Raw genomic sequence first — 19,677 nt, 5'->3', positions numbered from 1 at the left:
TTGGAAGCAAACTCCTCTCAGGATGCTGTTCAACACGGACATTGCCTCAAGAGAAACTCGTTCGATGGCATAGATTCGCTACTGCTCCCTCAGTTGGCCACCGCGCGAGCGCATCCTCCGTCCTCCTCCCAGCTGCCTCGTCCTCGCTCCGTCCGGCAACCGCGCGAGCGGCTCCTTGCCGCTCGCACGCTTGTCATCGTCTGGCGGCAGCGAACGGCGCCATCGGCGAGCGGGCCCGCGCAGCTCCTCACTCGACGTCGTCGTCGTCGTCCTCGTCCTCGTCGTCCTCGTCGTCGACGGGCGCGATGTTGACCGTCGTCACGTCGACGCCCGCCTTGTCGAGCGTCTCGGCAAGCGCGCCGTACCAGCCCTCGCGGTTGCGCAGGATGGCGCTCAGGCCGCGCCCGACGTTGTGGCCGATGCGGAGCGAGCGCAGCACCGGCGGACGGCGCGGGCCGACGAAGAACGCGGCGACGTGCTCGGGGTACAGGGCCGACGTGTCGAGCGTGAGGTGGACGATCTGAGGCGGGATGGCGTCGACGATGAGGTTGGCGCAGTGCGGGACCTGGTACGGCTTGGCGGGGCGCGCCGAGGACCACGACGGGTCGCGGGGGTGCTTCCACAGGAGGGTGCCGATGATCTCGAACGTCGACAGCGACGGGAGCGAGGCGGCCGACCGCAGCGTTGCGACGATTGCGGCCGTCGACGTCTCGAGGTCGGCCGTCTCGAGGTAGGGCGCCGGGTTGAGGCTCAGGTACTCGAGCTTGACGAGCGGCGACAGGTCGTACGGCTCGATCTCCCTCCACATGGGCAGGTCGAGGCGACGAAGCGTGTCGCGAAACGGGGCTGTGAACGCTGCGACCGCCTCGGGACTCGCCCTCGCCGAGACGGTCAGCGTCTCGAGCCTCGCGCAGACTCCCGGGTCCACGACGTCATCCGTCGACAGTTCCCTGACGTCGAGCCGCTTGAGCGCCGACAGGGCGTCCGGGTACCGCGCGGTACAGGCCATGACGGTGCGCCACGACTGGACCGACCACCGCCGGATGCGGACCGAGGGTTGCGACAGGAGGAGCTCAAGCGGCTCGACGTACAGGGCGGCCGACGTCGACAAGAAGATGGCCTCGACGTTGGGCAGGACGGCGAGGAGCTGGGCCGCCTCGGTCGTGGTCGCACGGGACTGCAACTTGACGACGACCTCGCGCACGAGGGGCCGCAGCCTCGGGCAGTGCACGAGCGAGTACAGCTGGCTGCGTGGCGGCACATGCTCGGCGCGGCCCCAGTCGGGCGAGACGACGGCGGTCGAGTACAGGGCGCGCTCGGCGGCATGCTGGAGCGACTTGTGCGTGCGCGCGAGGGCGGCGAGGGTGCTGTTGCGCAGCCGGTGGTTCAAGTTGCCGAAGATGACGCGGTCGCGGTCATCGTCGAGCTCGGCGCACCAGTCGACGACGAGCAGGAGGATCTCGGTAGGGAGCGGTTGGCGAGTCGGGTCGGGGAGAGGAGGAGGAGGAGGAGGTGGTGCCGAGGCGGACGACGATGGGGGAGCGGGTGGGCCGGCTCGGCGTGAGGACATGTTGCGGCGAGTGGCGTGCGGGACTTGGTGAGGTGCTTGAGCGTCGCAGGCGAGCGCTCGAGAGAGGTGAACGCGTGAGCCGGCTCCGCCTCCCCTCGGCCCGGCGACGCGATCGAGCTTGCTGCGGTCGTCGCGGGGCCCTCCGCCTCGCTCAACCTGAGCCGCTTGAGTGAACATGGGTGCACAGGCACTGCACAGCACAGTACTGCACCGCAGCAGAGTCCAGAGAGAGCGAGCGCGAGGTCGATCGGGCGACACTCGGCTGCTCGAAACGACGACGCCGTGACGGTCGGCCTCGCTCGACCTCGACAGGCTCGTCGCTCCGCCAGTCAGTCGTCTGTGACCTCCAACCGCACTTCTGCGGGCGAGCGCGCAAGAGCCAGCACCCCCGGTCCAGCCGCGGGCCCACCACTGTCCCTCCTCCTCCCTCTCCTCTCGTCGCCTCGGACTCGCCGATCCTCGCTCGACAACCCCCACTCGGTCGCCCCGCTCCCACGGCGCACCTGCATGTCGTCCCACTCGCACGGCAGCTCGGCGCACGACCACGCCAAGCACCCGCACCGGCACCGTGCCCTCTCGCTCGGCGCCGCCCGCTCGCGGGACGAGGCCCGACTCGGCATCACGACCGACTACAAGGACCTGAGCCTGCACTCGGCCGCCGCCAACGGCAACCTCGGTGCGTCCTGCCTGTCCTTCTCTTCGATCAGTGGCCTTGGACGTCGTCGCGACGACGGCCCGCAGAGAGAGCGCGGGGTGGGGCCGACCCAGCTGTGTGCGGCCGGCCGTCGAGGCAGCATCGACACCATCGGGCACCACCACTGACTCGCACCTCGTATGCAGGCCTCGTCCAGTACGCCCTGTCGCACGGCCAACCCGTCAACTCGGTCCTCAATGGCGTCCTCCCGCTTCACGCCGCCGCCTCGTCCGGCAACGAGACCATTGTCCGCATGCTCATCGAGGCCGGCGCCGACGTCAACAGCCCGAGACTGTCGAGGCGGTACACGCGCGAGGGCAGCAAGTCGAGCGGCGTCTCGGTCGGCTCGCAAGGTCCGTTCACCCTCGTCTCGCTCCCCATTCTTGTCCGTCCAGCTCAGCGACTGACTCTCCGCCTCCTGCAGGTTCGACGCCGCTCCACTTTGCCGCGGCCAACGGGCACATGTCGGTGCTCGTCCTCCTCCTGTCGTACGGCGCCGACCCGCGAGTGCCCGAGAAGCACGGCCTGACGCCGGCCCAGATGGCTGCCGCCAACGGCCACCGCGACGCCGCCGCCCTCCTGCACACGCGCGCCGCCCAGATGGACGACACGGACGAGGCCGGCAGCCAGGCGAGCTCGCGCAGCGGCGGCGGCGGCGGCGGCAGCTCGAGCGGCGGGCGCGCGCCGAGCGTCCGCTCGTCGCTGAGCATGACGCGCCGCTCGAGCAAAGGCGGCGTGAGCGCCCAGCGCTCGTTCGACGCCCTCGCGAGCAAGCTCGCCCACGCGTCGCACACGGCGCCCCTCCACGCGCTCGGCCTCGCGTCCAACTCGAGCCTGCATTCGCTCGCGAGCCTCGCGTCGTCGACCACCGGCCACAGCCCGCACCTCGGCTCGGCCTCGCCGGCGTCGTCGAGCCAGATCTCGCTCGGCGCCATCAACGGTGTCGGCGCGGCCGGGCTCGGCGGGCCCGTGTCGCGGCAGCGGTCCCGCCAGGACGCCGGCGCCGGCAGCACGACTCGGCGCCCGAGCCTCCCGAGCGTGTGGGAGAAGGCGGCACATCCTCGCGCAGCCTTGCGGCAGGCGTTCGGGCGCGGCGGCGCGGGCGGCGGGAGCAGGCGGCAGAGCGACGCGAGCGTCCTCAGCGAGGAGGACGGCGAGCGTTCGGGCGAGGAGGACGACGGCGCCGAGTACGCCGAGCATCGTCGCAGTCTCGAAGTACATCGTCCGCTGCGGCGCGACTCGTACCAGGGCCCGACGTCGGCCGTGGCCGAGCGGGCCATGGACCCCATCGAGGACGAGGACGACGAGGACGACGCGCCGACGCCGGTCCAAACGCGGGCACCTCAGCTCCCCCTCGTCCCACCTCAGCAACCTCCTTCACCTGTCGGCACCCTCGCTCGCGCCGCCTCGCACCAGTTCTACCGCCCCCGCCAGAGCAGCCAGCTCTCGAGGAGCTCGTTCGGCGACGGCCACTCGAGCTTCGACGCCGACAGCAGCGTCTTTCACGACGACTACGAGGGCACGCCGCCGCCTGTCCCGTCACCTCCTCCTGCCACGCCGTCCACCGCCGCCAATCCCGCACCGACCTCGCCCACCTCACCCCGTCGCGCTCGCGCCACCTCGAACCCGGGCCCGGCGACCGGTGCGCGCTCGCCGCTCCTCCAGCAGGTGCAGCTCAGCCAGCAGCAGCAGCAGCACTTCCATCAGCTGCAGGTCCAGCTCCGCCGCTCGCGCGAGGAGAGCGGCCCGAGCGGGACCCTCGGCGGCGGCGGCGGCACGGCGAGCACGGCGTCGTCCCGCCCATCGTCGAGCGGCAGCGGCGCCGCCGTCGGCGAGTGGGCGTCCTCGACTGAACACGACGACGGCGGTGCGCCCGGCTCGGGCTCGGGCCCACCTCGTTCGCGGGTCCCGCCCTCTGTCGACGTCCGCCGCACCTTCCTCGACCCTGCCGCCGCATCCTCCTCGTCGTCGCCCTCGATGTCGCTCGAGGCGACCGCGGCGCAGAACCGCGCGCGCAGCAACTCGGCGTCGACCGACGGTTCGCTCGCCGCGCGCTCGAGCTACAGCTTCGCCCCGTCGACGAGCACGGCGCCGACGAGCGTCGGAACGCCGAGCTCGCCCAGCGGCACCAACGCGGCGGGCCGCCATGGCAAGGGCAAGGAGGCGTCGATGACGGCCGTGCCCATGGGCCCGCCGCAAGGGCGGCACCTCGCGCCCGTGTACGAGCTGCGCGCCCCGCCCTCGTTGTCTCGACCCGGCGCCGCACCTGTGTCCGAGGACGACGAGCCCAAGACGCAGGCGCAGGCGCGCTCGCGCGTTCAACGCGTCGAGCGCGAGCTCCTCGCCCTCGCGCACGAAGCCGGCGCGTCATCGTCTCGCGCCGGCTCGAACGGCTCGAGCGGCAGCAGGGCGACGAGCCAGCGCAGCCTCAAGGACCAGCTCGCGGCGTACGGCAAGAGCCTCAAGGCCGAGAAGGAGCTTGTCGAGCGCGACGAGCGCGAGCGGCGGTTGGGCAACGGCGCGCGCAAGGAGGTGCCGGTCGCGCCGGGCTTCACGTTCGAGACGATCAGCAAGAGTAGTGCAGGTGCGTCGCTTTCGCCTCTCTTCTTCCTCTCCTCGTCGGCCGTGAACTGACTCGGCTTTCCTCGCAGCCTCGACCTCTCCCTCGTCCTCGGCGCCCCCAACCCCGACCCCGACGTCCGTTCCCTCCTGGCGCGCCATCCCTCCCGTCGACCGACTCGGGCCGCCTTCATCTGCTGCACACGGCCGTCGCAGCGTCTCGCCGAGCGCCACGTCGTCATCGGCCGCGACAACGACGCATCGCCGTCGACCTTCTCAAGAGCTCGACACGGTCATCGTGCCCGCCAAGGCGACCTCGCCTCGCAGTGCGCACTACCACGCCGTCGACGGCGGCGCAGTGGCCCCTCCTGTCGCTCGTGCCGCTTCGCCAACGTCCACCCGGTCCGGCTCGGCCAAGAGCAGCTCGACGACGACGGTCGCCGCTGGCGGGACTGCGTCTGTGCCCGCCGTCGCGCCCGTTCTCGGCCAAGGACACGGCGGCGTCTCGTTCGTCGGCGTCGCGCCCAAGCCGGCTGCGCCCACGACGAGCAGCCCTCTCGCCGGGCCGCCGCACCCCCACCACCACCACCACCACCACCACCACGGCGGCGGCGGCGGCGGGCAACCGCGCACGAGCCGCAGCGACAAGTCGCACTCGGAGCGTGGCGGTGCGGCGACGGCGGCGCCCAAGAAGACGCGGGACCAGGTCGAGGAGGACCGGCGCGAGAAGGCGCGCCTCGAGGAGCGGGTGCCCAAGGCCCTGCGGACGGTCCCGAGCGAGCGAAGGGGGTTCAAGCGGTGGTTCGGGACCGGTGCAGGAGCAGGAGCGTCGTCGTCGTCGACGGCGGCAGGTGCGGCGGGCAAGGGAGAGCTGGTCGAGCGGCGGTCGTAGCTTTGGCGAGCGAGGGCCCGTGCGAGTGCGACGACTTGTCGACGATCGACGAGCCAGATTGCGCCAGAAGTACTGAGAGCCTGGCGGCTGACGGCGAGCCTACTGTAATTCGCACCACGCACTCGGTAGCCGAGGTGCGGGGGAGAGTGAGAGCCGAGACGCTCACATCGAATCGAGGGAGGCGGGAGGATCTTGAACGCCTCGCTTCCGCACCACGCTCGTCGCGCTCTGCTGCAGCGAGCTTGCGCACTCGCCCGATGGACCTGCTCGACTGCGCCGCGCTCGACGTCGCCGTCGTTCACTTTGCCGCGGGGCCGTCGCCGCCGCCGGCACCACCAGGAGCAACAGCGAGCCCGACTCGGCTCGTCCTCACCAAGGCGTCGCCTGCCGCCTACCGCCTCCTGGGCCTCGAGCCGTCGTTCGGCCTGCCACCAGCCGTCGCAGCAGGCGAGCTCCTCGCCGGCCTCGGCGACGCCGACCACCTCGTGCGCGAGCAGCTCGACGACCTCGCACGGCGGTCCAAGGCGCTGCCGTGGGGCGACGGCTTCGAGCTCGACTACGTCGTCGGGCGAGGCGCCAGCCGGCAGGTCGAGCGAGCCGTCGTCAAGGTGTCGGCGTCGACCTCGTCCTCGTCGTCGCCGGCGAAGCGGTCGCCCGACAGCGCCTTTGCGACGAGCTCGTCCTCGACGCCCTCGCCGAGCACCACCTACACCGTCCTGTTCCTCCGACCCGCGCGCGCCCGCGACCGATCCGCCCCTTCCCCTTCCTTCGCCGCCTCTGCGCGCCTCTCGCCCTCTCCGCAACCCTCGTCCCACCTCGACCACGACCCTGTACCTCCTCCGCTCGACCGGGCATACTCGTCGTCCGAGAACATGTCCGAGTCGGGCGCCAAGAGCAAGCGGCGCCTCGTCACGGGCAAGGACCGCCTCCACCTCCCGCACACGCCCGACGTCCGCAACGCCATGTCGTTCGCGACCAAGAACATTGCCGAGGCGCCCTCCCCACCGACGAGCAGTGCTCGTGCCACGCCCGATGTGTCGTCACTCGAGCTCGACGACTCGTCCTCGACCGCCTCTTCGACCACGTCGCGCAGGCGCGGCCGCCTACCCTCCGGCCTAAGGGACGCCCCGCCCACCCGCGATCCGGCGATCGCCGACTCGCTCATCAACCTGTCGCGTGTCGTCGAGGCGAGCGCGGGCCGCATCGCCCACTACCGCATGCCGATCAACGACGAGGACGCGTCGGGCGCCGTCCTGTCGCCCGTGCACGAGCGCCCGGACCCGATGGACGCCGACGGCGCGAGTCGAGACCGTGCAGGAGCCGCCGTCGCGAGCGACGTCGAGGGCGCGAGTGAGCTCGACGGCCGGCCCTCGCCCGAGCAGAAGCAGGAGGTCCAGGACGCCCTCGCCCACCGCGAGCGCGACGCGAGGCTGCCCTTGACGCTCGCCAACCTCTCGAACCTCATCGAGACCATGCCGCAAATGGCCTTCATCGCCGACCCGGCGGGCCAGGTCCTGTGGCTCAACGCGTCCTGGTTCCGCTACACCGGCCAGCCGAGCGAGTTCAACCCGACGTTCGACGAGTGGATGTGTGCGTCCCTCTCCTCCTTTCTCCTTTCCAGTTTCGAGGTCGAGGACGTCGACTGACTCTCGACGAGCGCCGAGCAGCCATGTATCATCCCGACGACCTCGAGCACGCGTTCGGCGTCTACCTCGGCGCCATGCAGTCGGGCGACGACTTCTCGTTCGAGTACCGCATCAAGGGCGCAGACGGCATTCTACGGTGGCACATGTGCCAGGGCCGGGCGCATTATGGCGACGACGGGCAGGTGCGTCGCTCTGGCCCTCTCCCTCCCCTCGGTCGCGCTCGTCGCGCACGCCCTGACGATCTCGCCGCTTTTCCTGTGTCCCGAAACAGCGCTCGGCGTGGTACTGCAACATCACCAACATTGACGATCTCGTCAAGACTCGGCACGACGCCCTCCTCGTCAAGGAGCGCACCAAAGCCGTCCTCGCGGGCTCAGGTGCGTCCTGCCGCCCTCGCCTCTCTCTTTGCGCCGAACGGCGATCCTGACGCGCACGCTTCAACCTGCAGAGCTCACTCTCCTCACGATCGACGTCAACCTGGTGCGCAAGCGCAAGCGCAAGCGCCCTCTCCCTCCCTCCCTCGGTCCTCACTGAACCCTTCTCGTCGCCCGCAGACGATCACCTTCTGCGAGGGCAAGGCGCCGAGCTTCAGCTCCTGCACCGACCCGCGTCAGCTCGTCGGTCTTCCCTTCCACGACGTGTGCGCCGACGAGGCGCTGCGTGACGGCGTGCGCCAGATCCTGGACGAGGAGGTCGAGGTCGTGGCGATACAGACCGAGATGCTCGACGCCGAGGGCAACACGATCTACAACCGCTATCGAGTGCGTCCCTCGTCCCCTTTTCACGTTTCCCGGCCCTGCGCGCTCACTCACCGCCGCATCCTCGTCCACAGCTCGTCCCGCTCCATGGCGACCCCTCCATTCCCGCCTCTCACCCCGACGCCAAGGCCGTCTCGGGCTGCATCGCCGTGGGCGCCGACGTCACTGAGCGTGTGCGTACCGAGCGGGCCCTCGAGATCAGCCGGGTCAAGGCGGGCGAGCTCGCAGCCTCGGAGCTCGCTGCGCGCGAGGCGAGCCGGCTCAAGACCGAGTTCCTCACGACCGTCAGCCACGAGATCCGCACGCCCATCGCCGGCATTCTCGGTATCTGCGAGTGCGTCTGCGGCCCTCTCTGTCTCGTCGGGTACGAGCAGCACGCCCTGACGGTCTTTCCTCGTGCAGGCTCCTCCTCGCCGACAGCGACCGTCTCGCCGAGGACCAACGCGCGCTCGTCGACAAGGCCGTCCGGAGCGGCGAGCTGCTCCTCGACCTCGTCGGTGCGGTCCTGGACGTGCGCAAGGTCGAGCAGGGCGAGCTGCGGCTCGAGGCGGCACCGTTCGCCCTCTCGGACGCGCTTGCCGACGCCCGCCTGTTCGGCGTCATCGCGCAGAAGAAGGGCCTCGAGTTCGACGAGCAGATCGACATCGCGTACAAGGGTGTGCTTCTCGGTGACCGCCTGCGACTGCGACAGGTGCTCGCCAACGCAATCGGCAACTCGTCCGTCCCCTCTTCTCTCCCCCTCTCTCTCGGCGGACCTCCGACTGACTCGCCGCTCGCCGCCTGCAGGATCAAGTTTACGCGTGCGTCCTCTTCCCTCTCTTCAGGCATCGTGCACGTGACTGACTCGTGCCCGGCCCCCAGGCGACGGCAAGGTCACGCTCATGGTTCAGCAGATCGGCGAGGACGAGGAGCGGGTCATGGTTCGCTTCATCGTCGCCGACACGGGCGTCGGCATCGACAGCGACGTTTTGCCGACGCTGTTCCGGCCGTTCAAGCAGGCGAGTGCGGGTACAGCGCGCGAGTACGGCGGCTCGGGCCTCGGGTTGACCATCGCCAAGAACGTGCGTCCCTTCTCTCCCTCTCGCTTCTCCGCCCTCTCCCTCAAGGTCGAGCTCACCCTCTCGACCTCCTGCAGCTCGTCGAGATGATGGGCGGCACGATCGAGCTCGCGTCGAAGCTGGGCGAGGGCTCGCGCATGACGATCACGATCCCATTCAACAAGGCGCCGCCCGGTTCGACCACCTCGCTCGCCGACTTGACGGCCGACCCTCGCGCCAACGGCTCGGCAGGCGGCGCACAATCGCCTGTGCGGCCGACCGAGGAGAGCACCGTCGAGATCCGCTCGAGGAGGCGGCCCGAGGACGTGCGCATCCTGCTCGCCGAGGACAACGACCTGATCTGCGAGATCCTCACTCGCACTCTGCGCCGGGCTCGGTTCGTCGTCGACGCCGTCGACAATGGCCAGAAGGCCGTCGAGCAGGTCGAGCGGCAGGAGTACTCGGTCGTCATCATGGACGTGCGTCGACTGCGTCCTCTTCACCCCCTTTCTCGAGCAGCACCCACTGACTCGCTGCCGCACCCGCAGGGTCAGATGCCCGGCGTCGACGGGTACGAGGCGACCGCCCGAATCCGCCGCTCGCACAATCCACGTGTGCGCAACCTGCGCATCATCGCCCTCACGGCGTCGGCCATCGCCGGCGACCGAGAACGCTGTCTCGAGGCCGGCATGTCGACCTACCTCGCCAAACCTGTGCGGGCAAAAGAGGTGCGTCCCCTGTCCTCGCCCCTCGCCCGTCTGCGTCGCTCGGGACGCCCGGTCCTGACTTCCTCTCGCCGGCGCACTTGCTCCACCGCAGCTCGAGGCGACCATCTGGCAGCAAGTCGAGCTCGCGGACCTGCACCCTGCTGCTGCGACCCTTTAGACGCTCGACCTGTCCGCAAATCGTCACCGTCGTTGTCGTCGCCGTCGTCGTCGTCGTCGTCGCCGTCGTCGAGCTCTCTTCCTCCCTCTCCCCTCTTGTACCCGCCGCATCTCTGTCTCTGTCACCCTCTCAGCATCGCATACCCCTAGATGTCGTACTGCTCCCTCGTTTTGTATTGCCCAGACGTTCCCTCGTTCTCGAGCTGGAGCGTCGTCGTCGCCGTCGTCGTCGCACGGTCTCTCGAGCGTGCGTGCACGTTCCGCTTCCGCCCGCGCCCTCTGACGCTGGCGACGATGCCGGCACGAGGCGGTGGTCTCAGTCCCGCCATAGCGAGAGCACTGGCGGCAGCATTCGAGCGTGAGAGCATGGTCGCCGTCCGTGTCGGCGACGCGGTGCGCCCAGGCCAGAGTCGACCTCGCCCCGACCCTGCTCTCTCGAGTGCGCCCTGCAGTCGAGGACCAGCGTGTGCACAACTGCGCCCACTGCCTCGCCCCAGCCTCGTCAAGCAGCCGCCTAAGCTGCGCCCGGCACTCGCAGCTCCTCGGCCGCCCTAGCGCACCCTCGCTCTCGCCCACTCGACTCGGTCAAGGCGGTTCAGCAGCTCGACAAGACGACTCGCAGGCTGCCCTGCATCCGCCTCGCCCGCCCAGCAGCGCCAACAAGCCGCCGTCGCCGTCGAGTCGTCCGCCCTTCCCCATCCTCGACGCAACGTCGATCACTCGTCGCCGCAACTCGCCTGTCCGCCTGCCGGCCCGCCTAGCTCGCCGACCAGCATGTCCAGTACGTCCCTCTCTCCCCCGCACTCTCCCCCGTTGGCTCAGACGGTCGGGACGGGAGGTTGTTTGCCTGCGCTCTCGGCGAGGCTGGGCCAAGGGTCCGACGCCGTCCGCCGGCAGCGCACCGAGGCGAGGCCGCCTCGCAGCTGCCCGTGCGGCCTCTGTCGTCGGTCGGGCGAGGAACCGGCTCGTCCTGGAGCGGGCCGGCGAGGACCTCCTCCTCGAGCAGCATCCGCTCGTCATCGCGCACCGCGACCGTCGTCGGCGCGTCGAGCGCAGCAGACACATTGCTCGAGCAGAGAGGGACATCGCGAGGCGACGGGACATCCTGACTGACTAGATCTCGTTCCCGCAGGCTCGCCCACCGACTCGGGCACGCCCGCGCCCAACATCGCTCCGGCGACGCAAGTCGTCCCCTCGATCGGCCTCGACGGCAAGCCCACGACCAAGCCGTCACCGTCGTCCAACAATGGCGGCGACACGTTCCCAACCGCCGCCGCCGTCCTCGTCGCCATCGTCGCCGCCGTTGTCGTCGCTTGGGTCGCCTACAAGCTGTACCGCTGGCGCAACCGGAGCTGGCGACGCTCTCACGTCGACGACGAGCCGCCAATGCCCGACGAGAACCTGTACGGCCTCGCCAAGAGCCCGATCGGCGGCACGTTCGCGACGCTCCCGAGCCAGATGAGCCTCGCCTTCAACGGCGGCGGTCCCGGCGGCGTCGACAGCATGGGTCGACGGTCGGTCAGCGGCATGGGTACGCTGGCCCGCAGTCGGCAGGCGAGCTGGGGCGGCGAGTCGTGGGGCGGGTTTGAGAAGGGCAGCGACATCTCGCCCTCGCCGCCGTACGCGGGCACGCCGATCTCTCCCGGCACGCCGCCCAGTCGCGAGGACGACCTGTTGGGCTCGTTCAACGGCTCGCGCGCGTCTCTCGGCGGCCTCCCGACCTCGTCGTCGTCGCGCGCCTCGTTCGGCGGCGGGCCCGCACCGGGCATGCCGCGCCGGTCGTTCTACTCGTCGTCGGCCGTCGCATCGACGCTGCACAACTCGCGCACCAACTCGACCTTCTCGTCGTCGATCCCGCACGCGAGCAACGCGCGCGACTTCCCGTCGGGCAACCGCATCGTCGGCGCGCCGCACAACCCGGCCTCGCGCATCGAGGTCGTCCCGCCGAGCCCGCTCGCGCCGCCGCCCGGGTCGGTCATTGCGACCGACCGCACCACGCTCGACTTTGCGCCGAGCAGCGGCATCGGCCGAGGCGGGCCCGCGCACGGGATCGGCGCCGAGGGCTGGTTCGCCCAAGACGAGCAGGAGCACCTCGCGCCCGAGTTTGACGCGAGCTACGGCGCGCGCTCGACGCAGGCGCAGGAGCCTCGGCAGCCGCACCACCACGCGTTCCCGCCGTCGGCGTCATCGTCGGGCGGGTCCTCGCGCGGCTCGTCGTCCGTCCCTCGCGCAGCGCAGCGCGCCAAGCGCGCCTCGAACGCCAACCTGCGCACCGAGGCGAGCGCAAACTCGAGCGACTCGAACCTGTCGTCGGCCTCGGTCGGCTCGTTCCCGCCGCACGCCCACTCGGCCCTCCCGCCGCCCGTCGGCGCGGCGTCGTCGAGCTCGCGCATCCACCCGCAGCTCGCCGTCCGGACGTCCAACCTCGGTCTGCGCGAGACGGCCGAGCCGAGGAGCCCGTTGGAGAAGCTGCAGATGAGGGCCGAGCGGGAGGCCAAGGGCTTGAGCCAGAGGAGCGAGGAGCTGCAGCAGGGTGCGGTCCAGCCCGGCTCGGACGTGCAGCAGGCGCCGCTCTGAGAACAGGTCCGTCGAGATCGGTTCCCTCTATACGAGCCCTCAAGGGTGCATCGTCCTGACCTCGCGCTACGTCGTTGTCGCGCCCGCAGCTCTCGAGCCTCGCCTTTTCTCCTCTCACCATCTCCTCGCGGCCACCCCTCGTCACCTTCCCCTCTCGCCCTCGCCCGACGCATAGACACTCAGATACCCTGGCAGCATACACCGACCCCGTCCCGAGTCGTCGACCCGCTCGTCGACCTCGAGCCTACCCGCCCTCCCTCTCTCCCTCGCCCGCCGGCGCTCGCCCCGTCGAGTCTCTCACTTCGTCTTTCCCGCCCACACTACATGCGCCGCGTCCCGGTTCCCGACCCTCGCAGCGCCGCGTCGGCCTTGACTGGACCACCCTGTCTTTATCGCGTCCTCCCCGTCAGGCTCGTTCGCGCGCCGGACGTGTCGCCGCACCTTGTACAGTTTGTCAGAGCAGCAGATGGAACTAGACGCCTCTTCCCCATGTCCATGCGCCGGCGTCGAGCGCCACCGTCGTGTCCGAGAGAGCGGTTCGTAGGAGAGCCGGCCTGAGCGCCACTCGACCGCTCTTTGGCGGCACCGAGAGCTCGCCAAAGCTCACCAGAACGAGCCCCTGCTTCTCTCGAGAGAGCACGCCGAACGTAGCGAGCGCAAAGGGCGCACACGAGCCGAGAGCGGCCTGAGCGAGCGGGCGGGAAGGTCGAGGACAGGCCAACGGCTCGTTCGCCTCTTTCCTTCCTTCCCACCACTTTTCCCTCGCTCGCCGCCTCGAGGTTGATCCTCCGGCACGCCACTTTGCTTTTTCGCCTCTCGCAAGGTCGCAGGTCGCCCTCTGCATCACCGCCAGCCCGCCCTCGCTCCCTCCCCAACTTCCCTCGCTCGCACCCTCTCCCCGTCTCGTCCCCTCGACCTCGCCTCGCCCTCGTCTCTCGGCGACCACATCAAGATGTTCCACCTCTCGAGCAAGCTCGCGGCCGCCGGCGGCCTCGCCCTGCTCGCCTTTGCGCTCGTCTCCGCCAACACCGACTCGACGTCGCCTCACGCCCTCAAGCGTTCGACCCTCGCCCACAGCCACGACGGTCCGTCGCCCTGACTCTCTCCCTGTCGACGGTCCGAACCTGACCCGGCACACATACCCTCGCAGCGCACGATCTCGTCGCCCGCCAGCGCAACCGCGGCGGCCGGTTCCGCGGCGGCGGGAGGGGCAACCCGTTCCTGCAGGGCGTCGGCGAGGCGCCCAAGAAGACCGACGGCCAGCTCAACCCGGGCAACACGAACGGGCAGGGCCAGGGTGCGTCGGGCTGCTCTCCCTCTCGTCTTCCCTGCCTACCCGGCGCCGTCTCGGCGTCGAGCGGTTTTCGGCACGCGCCAGGTGGCGAGCATCTGACTGACCCACCCCGCTTCCTCCTCTCGCAGGTACCAACGACCAGCAGGGCACGGGCCAGCAGAACGTCAACTCGACCTCGGGCCTGCCCGCCGTCGTCGTCGACACGGGCGACCCGCAAAAGAACCTGTTCATCGACCCGAGCCAGGTCGCCAAGGGCCTCGTCAACGACGGCCAGGCTGTCCCTACTGCTGGTGCGTCCCTTTCTTCACGTCTATCGAGGGAGACAAGGGAGCGCGGACTGACCTCGTGCGCCCGATCCCCCTTGAGCAGGTCAAGTCGCCTCGGCGACGAGCGTCAACAACTTCATCAACAGCTGCCTGCTCCGCACCGACCTCGTGCGTCCTCTTTCCCCTTCTCAGAAGCTGCACGAGACGTCACGAGTCGTCCCAAGTCCTGACTCTCCTCGGCGCTCGTCCTTCCCACCCGCAGCCGCTCACCAACGGCCAGCAGTGCGTCTTGCTCCTCCTTGCCTGTCTCCTGCACCTCCCTCTCTCTCTCCTCCCCCGTTCTGCACGAGTTCTCTCGCCCAGACGAGGCGACCGTGAACTGACTCTGCTCGAGCCTCGCGACACAGGGTCATCGGCGGGTCGTGCAACGCCGTCCCGATGGGCGTCATTGCTGCTCAGAACAAGGCGCCGTCGTGCAAGTTCACCAACCCGAAGAACCTCGACGTGCGTCCCGTCTCGCCCTCGTCTCCGTCACCCTCGTCGAGTCGATCAACCTGACCTTCCTCGCACCCTCTTCCTTTTCCTCTTCCTCGCAGGTCATTCCGCCCAACCAGGACTTCACGATCACGATGGCGATCAACAACGTGCGTCCATGCTTCTCTCTCATCGTCGGCGTGACGAGCGAGACGTTGAGACGGGCGTTTGGGAGGAGAGGCTCGAGCGCACTCTCTGACCTCGACTTTCCCCTGCCCTCGCTTCCTCCCCATACAGCTTCAGACGGGCAACTTTGTGCGTCCTCTCTCTTTCTCTGTCGGGCCGGCAATGAGAGAAGTGATACTGACAATCTCGCACCCGCCCCTCGCCTCGCCTCGCCTCGTCTCACAGGTCAACGCTCAGCAGAGTGCGTCCTTTTCTTCGCCCTTTCTCCTAACGAGCACTCCTCTTACGAGACTCTGGTGAACGCAGACTACTTCTCGGGTGCGTCCTCGACCTCTCTCGCACCCTCCTCGTCGACGCACCGTTCGACCTTCTCAACCTCCTTCCCCTTGCGCCTTTCCCACAGCTCCGCAGCGACCAACGGCCAGGGCATCATCATCGGCCAGTCTCTTCCACTCTAAGGCGTGCGTGTCTGCCGTCGACGTGTCGCTCACGGCGCCGTCTCTTCGCGCAGGTCACTCGCACGTCGTCGTCGAGCAGATCGACTCGCTCACGTCGACGGCCGTCACCGACCCGACCAAGTTCGCCTTCTTCAAGGGCCTCAACGACCCGGCGGTCAACGGCGTCCTGAGCGCAGCCGTCAAGGGCGGGCTCCCCGAGGGCGTCTACAAGGTGCGCCCCGGACGTTCCTCTTCCTTCTCGCACCCTTGCCTCTCCCCGCCGCCACCGCCGTCTCGCCCCGACCCCTGCACAGTTTCACCCGTGGGCGTCGAGCTCTCAGACGCTGACTCTTGCTCGCCGTCGTCGCCGCACGCAGATGAGGTTAGTTGCTCGTCTCGGCCTGCCCGTCTCCCCTTCCCTCTCTTGCCACGTACTGACATACGCGCATGCGCCCGAGCCACAGCAGCATCAATTCGGCGTCGAACCACCAGCCGGCACTCGTCGGGGTCGCGCAGCATGGCTCGCTCGACGACGCCGTCTACTTTGTGCGCCGCCCGTTCCCCTCTTTTCGAGCCCGGCCCAGGATCTTGACTGACCCTCTCTCTACCTCTCTCCTCCCCCTCGTTCTCCTCGTCTGCAGGTCGCCTCGAACGACCCGAACGCCGTCGCGACTGCGCTCGGGCTCAACGCCGGCGCGCAGAACGGCGGTAACGGCGCGGGCCAGCAGCAGCAGCAGGGTGTCGGCAACGCGGGCTCGGCCTCGAGCGGCGGCCAGCAGCAGCAGCAGCAACAGCAGCAGCAGCAGGGCGGCGGTGCGTCCCACGGTTTCTCTTCATCCGCCCCCTCCCCTCTGGCCTCGACTGATAAAGCACCTCGGCCGCCCGGCTGCAGCAGGGACTGGCGGCAACAAGCGCCGCAGCGACTTCCCGCACGTCGACGCGACGTCGCCGTACCTGCTCGAGCGCAGGCTCGCCGCGCTGCTCGACGAGGACGAGATGGTCCAGTGAGCGTCGCCTTGACGGGGTGACAGGAGGCGGGCAGGTCCCGCGAGGCCGAGGCTGTACAGCTTTGCGTTGCAGTGCCATATGTGTACCGCTTGAGCACGGCGAGCCAAACCTGAGAGCACGGCGAGCGAGACTCGGAGAGTCGAAAAGCGAGCAGGCGAGGAGGAGAGCGAGGCGAAGAGATCTCGCGGAGAGGTTCGGCGGGAGTCGGGCTGGACTCAGCGAGCACTCGTCGAAGTAGCACATGCGAGAGCGGTCACGCTAGGGGGCGTGGTGGTCGCTGAGGACAAGGTGAGCGAGTTGGACGACGACGAGAGGAGCAACAGCGAGAGCTCCCTCCTCACCTCGGCACCAGCCTCTCGCGACAGAGTGACTGCCTAGCCAGACTCTCGGCACACTCCAGAGTACCATGGCCGACTCGCTCGCTGCGCTCCTCGAGCGCTCGCGCCAGCTCCAGACGTCGACCTCGCTCGCCGCCGTCGACCTCCCCACCATCCAGCTCGGCCTCGACCAGATCGAGGCCCAGAGCAGGCGTATCGCCGGCAGGAGCCTCAAGGAGGCCGGCCACACGGGCAACGCGTGCGTCCTCGTCTCACTCTCTCAGTCTCTCGAGCGCGGGGGAGCGAGGTCTCGCTCCAGGCGATGAAGGAGTTCCGCTCGCGCAGGGGGCCCGCGGGCGGATGCAGCAGTCCCGTCAACTGTCGGAGGACCCACAGAGGGCGAGCCTAGTCCGTCAGATCCCGCGCTCACACCTTTGTCCCCCCCCCCCCCTCCCCCTCCCTGCAGCGCCTACCTGCTCGCCTCGGGCGGCGTCAACGCCGACCAGCTGTCGAGCAACATCAACACGGTCAACCTCGCTGGCACCTTCGAGCCTCTCGTGCCCCTCTCGGACACCGACGTCGAGGTGCGTCGCTCGTCCTTCTCCTTCTCCTCGCGCCGGGCAGCGCAGCTCACCCCTTGCCCGTCTGTGCAGGGCTATGTCCGCCACACGCACGAGCAGGCCATCATCTCGGCCATCGAGGAGGGCCGCCGCGCCACGACCGCCGACTTTTACCGCAACCTCGACACCAAGATGCGCCGCGAGTGGGAGCGCCAGAAGGAGAAGATGTTCGACGAGCTCGGCCGGCACCAGGCCCAGGCCGGGCCGAGCAACGAGGCGTCGAGGCGTCAGGGCGGCCAGAGCGGCTTTGAGCGTTCGGTGCGTCCTCGCTCCCTTTTCTCTCTGCCTCTTGCCGTTCCACGACTTGACGCTCTTTCACCCCGACAGGCACCCGCACCACCTCTTCCTTCCGCCTCTGGCTCCCTCCAGATGCACTCCAAGATGCTGCGCTACGACCGTGTCATCCGGCGCCTCAACGAGTTCCGCAAGGAGGGCTTCGCGTTTGGCCTCGTGTCGGCGCTCGGCGAGGCGAGCGTCGGCTCTTCCTCGGGCGACTCGGTGCGTCCTCGGTCCCTCTGCCCCTCGTCCCTTGCGCTCTCGTTCTTGGTCACTGACACCCGGTCACTCTACAGCGCGCGACCCAGACGACCGAGACGTGGCGCCTCCTGTCGCACCTTGTCCAAGAGCGCGACGTCCTCAACGGCGAGTTCCAGCGCACCGCTCTCCAGGAGCGCCAGTACGCCCAAGCGTACCTCGCCGAGGACCAAGAGCAGCAGGGCGTGGTCGAGCTGAGGAGGATGATCGGCGACGGCGCAAAGGGTTACCTCGAGGAGCAGTGCGTCCGGCTCTCTCTCTCTCTCTCTCTCTCTCTCTCTACCTCGGTCCAGCCCCCAGCCTGCAAGACGACACCCGCATGGCCGTCGTACTGATGCCGTCGAGCATCTCCCGCCACAGGTTCCTCGCCTACGTCGAGAAGACGCTCGCTTCGCGCCCGGCCGAGGCGTCGCTCGGGGGCGTCCCGTCGATCCAGAACAAGATCCGCGCGTTCCTCAACGTCAAGTACCAGAAGAACGGCAAGTGGGCCAACTCGGTTCTCGAGGTGCGTCCCTGCTCGTCCGCCCTCGTCCCGTTCGCCCTTCGTGACGCTCACCCTCGTCGTCGTCCGCCGCCACAGATCGCCAACAACACGCCGGTGTGGGCCCGCATCTACTACCTCCTGCGCTCGGGTCACGCCAAGGAGGCGCTCGCGTTCGCGACCGAGAACGAGCAGGCGATCCAGAAGCTCGAGAAGAGCTTCGTCCCGTACTTCAAGGCGTGGCTCGACGCCCCGGACCGCCGCCTGCCCAAGCTCCTTCGCGACCGGTTCCTCGCCGAGTACAACCAGCGCATCCGGTACCTGACCGACACGAGCGACCCCTACAAGCATGCCCTGTACAAGCTCGTCGGCCGCGTCGAGATCTCGCGGCGCAACGTGCCCGGCGTCACGCAGACGACCGAGGACTGGCTCTGGTTCCAGTTGTCGCTCGTGCGCGAGACCGAGGGCCAGGGCGAGGCGCCGCACGAGAAGTACGGCCTGCGCGACCTCGCCGCCGTCCTGCGCAAGTTTGGCGAGGCGCACTTTGTCCCGAAGGGCTCGAGGCCGCTCCTGTACTTCCAGGTCCTCCTTCTCAGTGGCCAGTTCGAGCGCGTGCGTCCCGATCTCGCCGTCCCCTCCCTATCTTGTTCAGAGCCCGTCTCTAACTCTCCCTCCCCTCCTTGCAGGCCATCGCGTTCCTCCAGCAGCACTCGCACTACCAGGCCGACGCCGTCCACTTCGCCATCGCGCTCGCGTACTACGGCCTGCTGCGTGTGCCGCCACGGTCCAAGACCGCCGAGGTCGAGCTGCGTACGTCGCCTGTTCCGCATTCCTCGTCGCTCAGGCCGACCCAGACTCACCTCTCCTCCCTTCCCTCGCTCCCGTATCCGCCTCGCAGTCGTCGACGGCAACACGGATACCCCGTCGCTCTCGTTCGCTCGCCTCCTGCATCGCTACACGCGCCTGTTCGCCCAGTCGGACGCCGTCGAGGCCCTCCAGTACCTGTACCTCGTGTGCCTCAACGCCGACCTTCCTGCGCCTAGGGGCGACGAGCAGGTCGCCCTCGCGCACGAGTACGTCCGTCAGCTCGTCATGGACACGCGGCACTACAGCGAGCTCCTCGGCGATGTCAGGAACGACGGGACCAAGGTGGTGCGTCCCTTTCTCTCTCTCTCTCTCTCTCTCTCTCTCTCTCTCTCTCTCTCTCTCTCTCTCTCTCTCTCTCTCTCTCTCTCTCTCCCTCGCCGCGAGGGGGGCAGGTATGTTTTTGTCATCCTCCGCTAGCGCGCGAGGGCGCCCGGTTCACCCACACACGTTTCCTCGATGGTAAACTCACTCTGAGGCCCGCGGCGCTCCAGTTACGGACGTGGGCGGCTAAGGGGAAACGGGCGAAGGCTCGCCCTTGGTATGGGAGACTAAACAAAGTGTAATTAGTTTTAATTA

The 19,677-nt window shown here is 68.9% G+C and overlaps 6 protein-coding genes across 6 annotated transcripts; 5 read left to right on the top strand and 1 right to left on the bottom strand.

The window, feature by feature from the left end:
• Positions 1 to 247: 247 nt before the first annotated feature.
• Positions 248 to 1,570, bottom strand: RHOBADRAFT_45431 (uncharacterized protein; the record flags this gene model as incomplete). Its single annotated transcript, XM_018414607.1, has 1 exon — positions 248 to 1,570. One exon carries the CDS (start codon positions 1,568 to 1,570, stop codon positions 248 to 250), a length of 1,323 nt encoding a protein of 440 aa, XP_018269517.1.
• A 507-nt stretch (positions 1,571 to 2,077) lies between these two features.
• On the top strand, positions 2,078 to 2,846 carry RHOBADRAFT_38026 (uncharacterized protein; the record flags this gene model as incomplete). The annotated part of the gene is made up of 3 exons (XM_018413484.1): positions 2,078 to 2,246; positions 2,411 to 2,617; positions 2,689 to 2,846. Coding segments are annotated over 3 exons (534 nt in total), but the record flags the coding sequence as incomplete, so codon positions are not given.
• Positions 2,847 to 5,972: 3,126 nt separating this feature from the next.
• On the top strand, positions 5,973 to 10,064 carry RHOBADRAFT_54689 (uncharacterized protein; the record flags this gene model as incomplete). Its single annotated transcript, XM_018417450.1, has 12 exons — positions 5,973 to 7,305; positions 7,383 to 7,543; positions 7,633 to 7,738; positions 7,810 to 7,841; positions 7,916 to 8,122; positions 8,194 to 8,453; positions 8,522 to 8,836; positions 8,906 to 8,919; positions 8,981 to 9,180; positions 9,255 to 9,635; positions 9,705 to 9,884; positions 9,976 to 10,064. 12 exons carry the CDS (start codon positions 5,973 to 5,975, stop codon positions 10,039 to 10,041), a joined length of 3,255 nt encoding a protein of 1,084 aa, XP_018269515.1. The 3' UTR covers positions 10,042 to 10,064.
• A 750-nt stretch (positions 10,065 to 10,814) lies between these two features.
• Positions 10,815 to 12,617, top strand: RHOBADRAFT_45428 (uncharacterized protein; the record flags this gene model as incomplete). Its single annotated transcript, XM_018414606.1, has 2 exons — positions 10,815 to 10,821; positions 11,173 to 12,617. 2 exons carry the CDS (start codon positions 10,815 to 10,817, stop codon positions 12,615 to 12,617), a joined length of 1,452 nt encoding a protein of 483 aa, XP_018269514.1.
• Positions 12,618 to 13,569: 952 nt separating this feature from the next.
• On the top strand, positions 13,570 to 16,282 carry RHOBADRAFT_45427 (uncharacterized protein; the record flags this gene model as incomplete). The annotated part of the gene is made up of 15 exons (XM_018414605.1): positions 13,570 to 13,702; positions 13,768 to 13,914; positions 14,040 to 14,201; positions 14,281 to 14,345; positions 14,440 to 14,459; positions 14,585 to 14,681; positions 14,774 to 14,821; positions 14,949 to 14,966; positions 15,063 to 15,078; positions 15,144 to 15,155; positions 15,241 to 15,506; positions 15,589 to 15,596; positions 15,742 to 15,820; positions 15,916 to 16,087; positions 16,170 to 16,282. The coding sequence occupies 15 exons, from the start codon at positions 13,570 to 13,572 to the stop codon at positions 16,280 to 16,282; spliced, it is 1,356 nt and encodes a 451-aa protein (XP_018269513.1).
• A 359-nt stretch (positions 16,283 to 16,641) lies between these two features.
• On the top strand, positions 16,642 to 19,518 carry RHOBADRAFT_54687 (uncharacterized protein; the record flags this gene model as incomplete). Its single annotated transcript, XM_018417449.1, has 10 exons — positions 16,642 to 16,858; positions 17,066 to 17,183; positions 17,253 to 17,477; positions 17,547 to 17,717; positions 17,792 to 17,994; positions 18,114 to 18,258; positions 18,334 to 18,846; positions 18,921 to 19,044; positions 19,133 to 19,386; positions 19,486 to 19,518. The coding sequence occupies exons 1-10, from the start codon at positions 16,689 to 16,691 to the stop codon at positions 19,516 to 19,518; spliced, it is 1,956 nt and encodes a 651-aa protein (XP_018269512.1). The 5' UTR covers positions 16,642 to 16,688.
• Between the last annotated feature and the right edge of the window lie 159 nt (positions 19,519 to 19,677).

This window comes from Rhodotorula graminis (genome assembly GCF_001329695.1).
Source record: "Rhodotorula graminis WP1 unplaced genomic scaffold RHOBAscaffold_10, whole genome shotgun sequence".
NCBI classification, from domain to species: Eukaryota; Fungi; Basidiomycota; class Microbotryomycetes; order Sporidiobolales; family Sporidiobolaceae; genus Rhodotorula; species Rhodotorula graminis.
The sequence above is the reverse complement of the archived record's forward strand: the minus strand, read 5'-3'. Positions and strand labels throughout refer to the sequence as shown.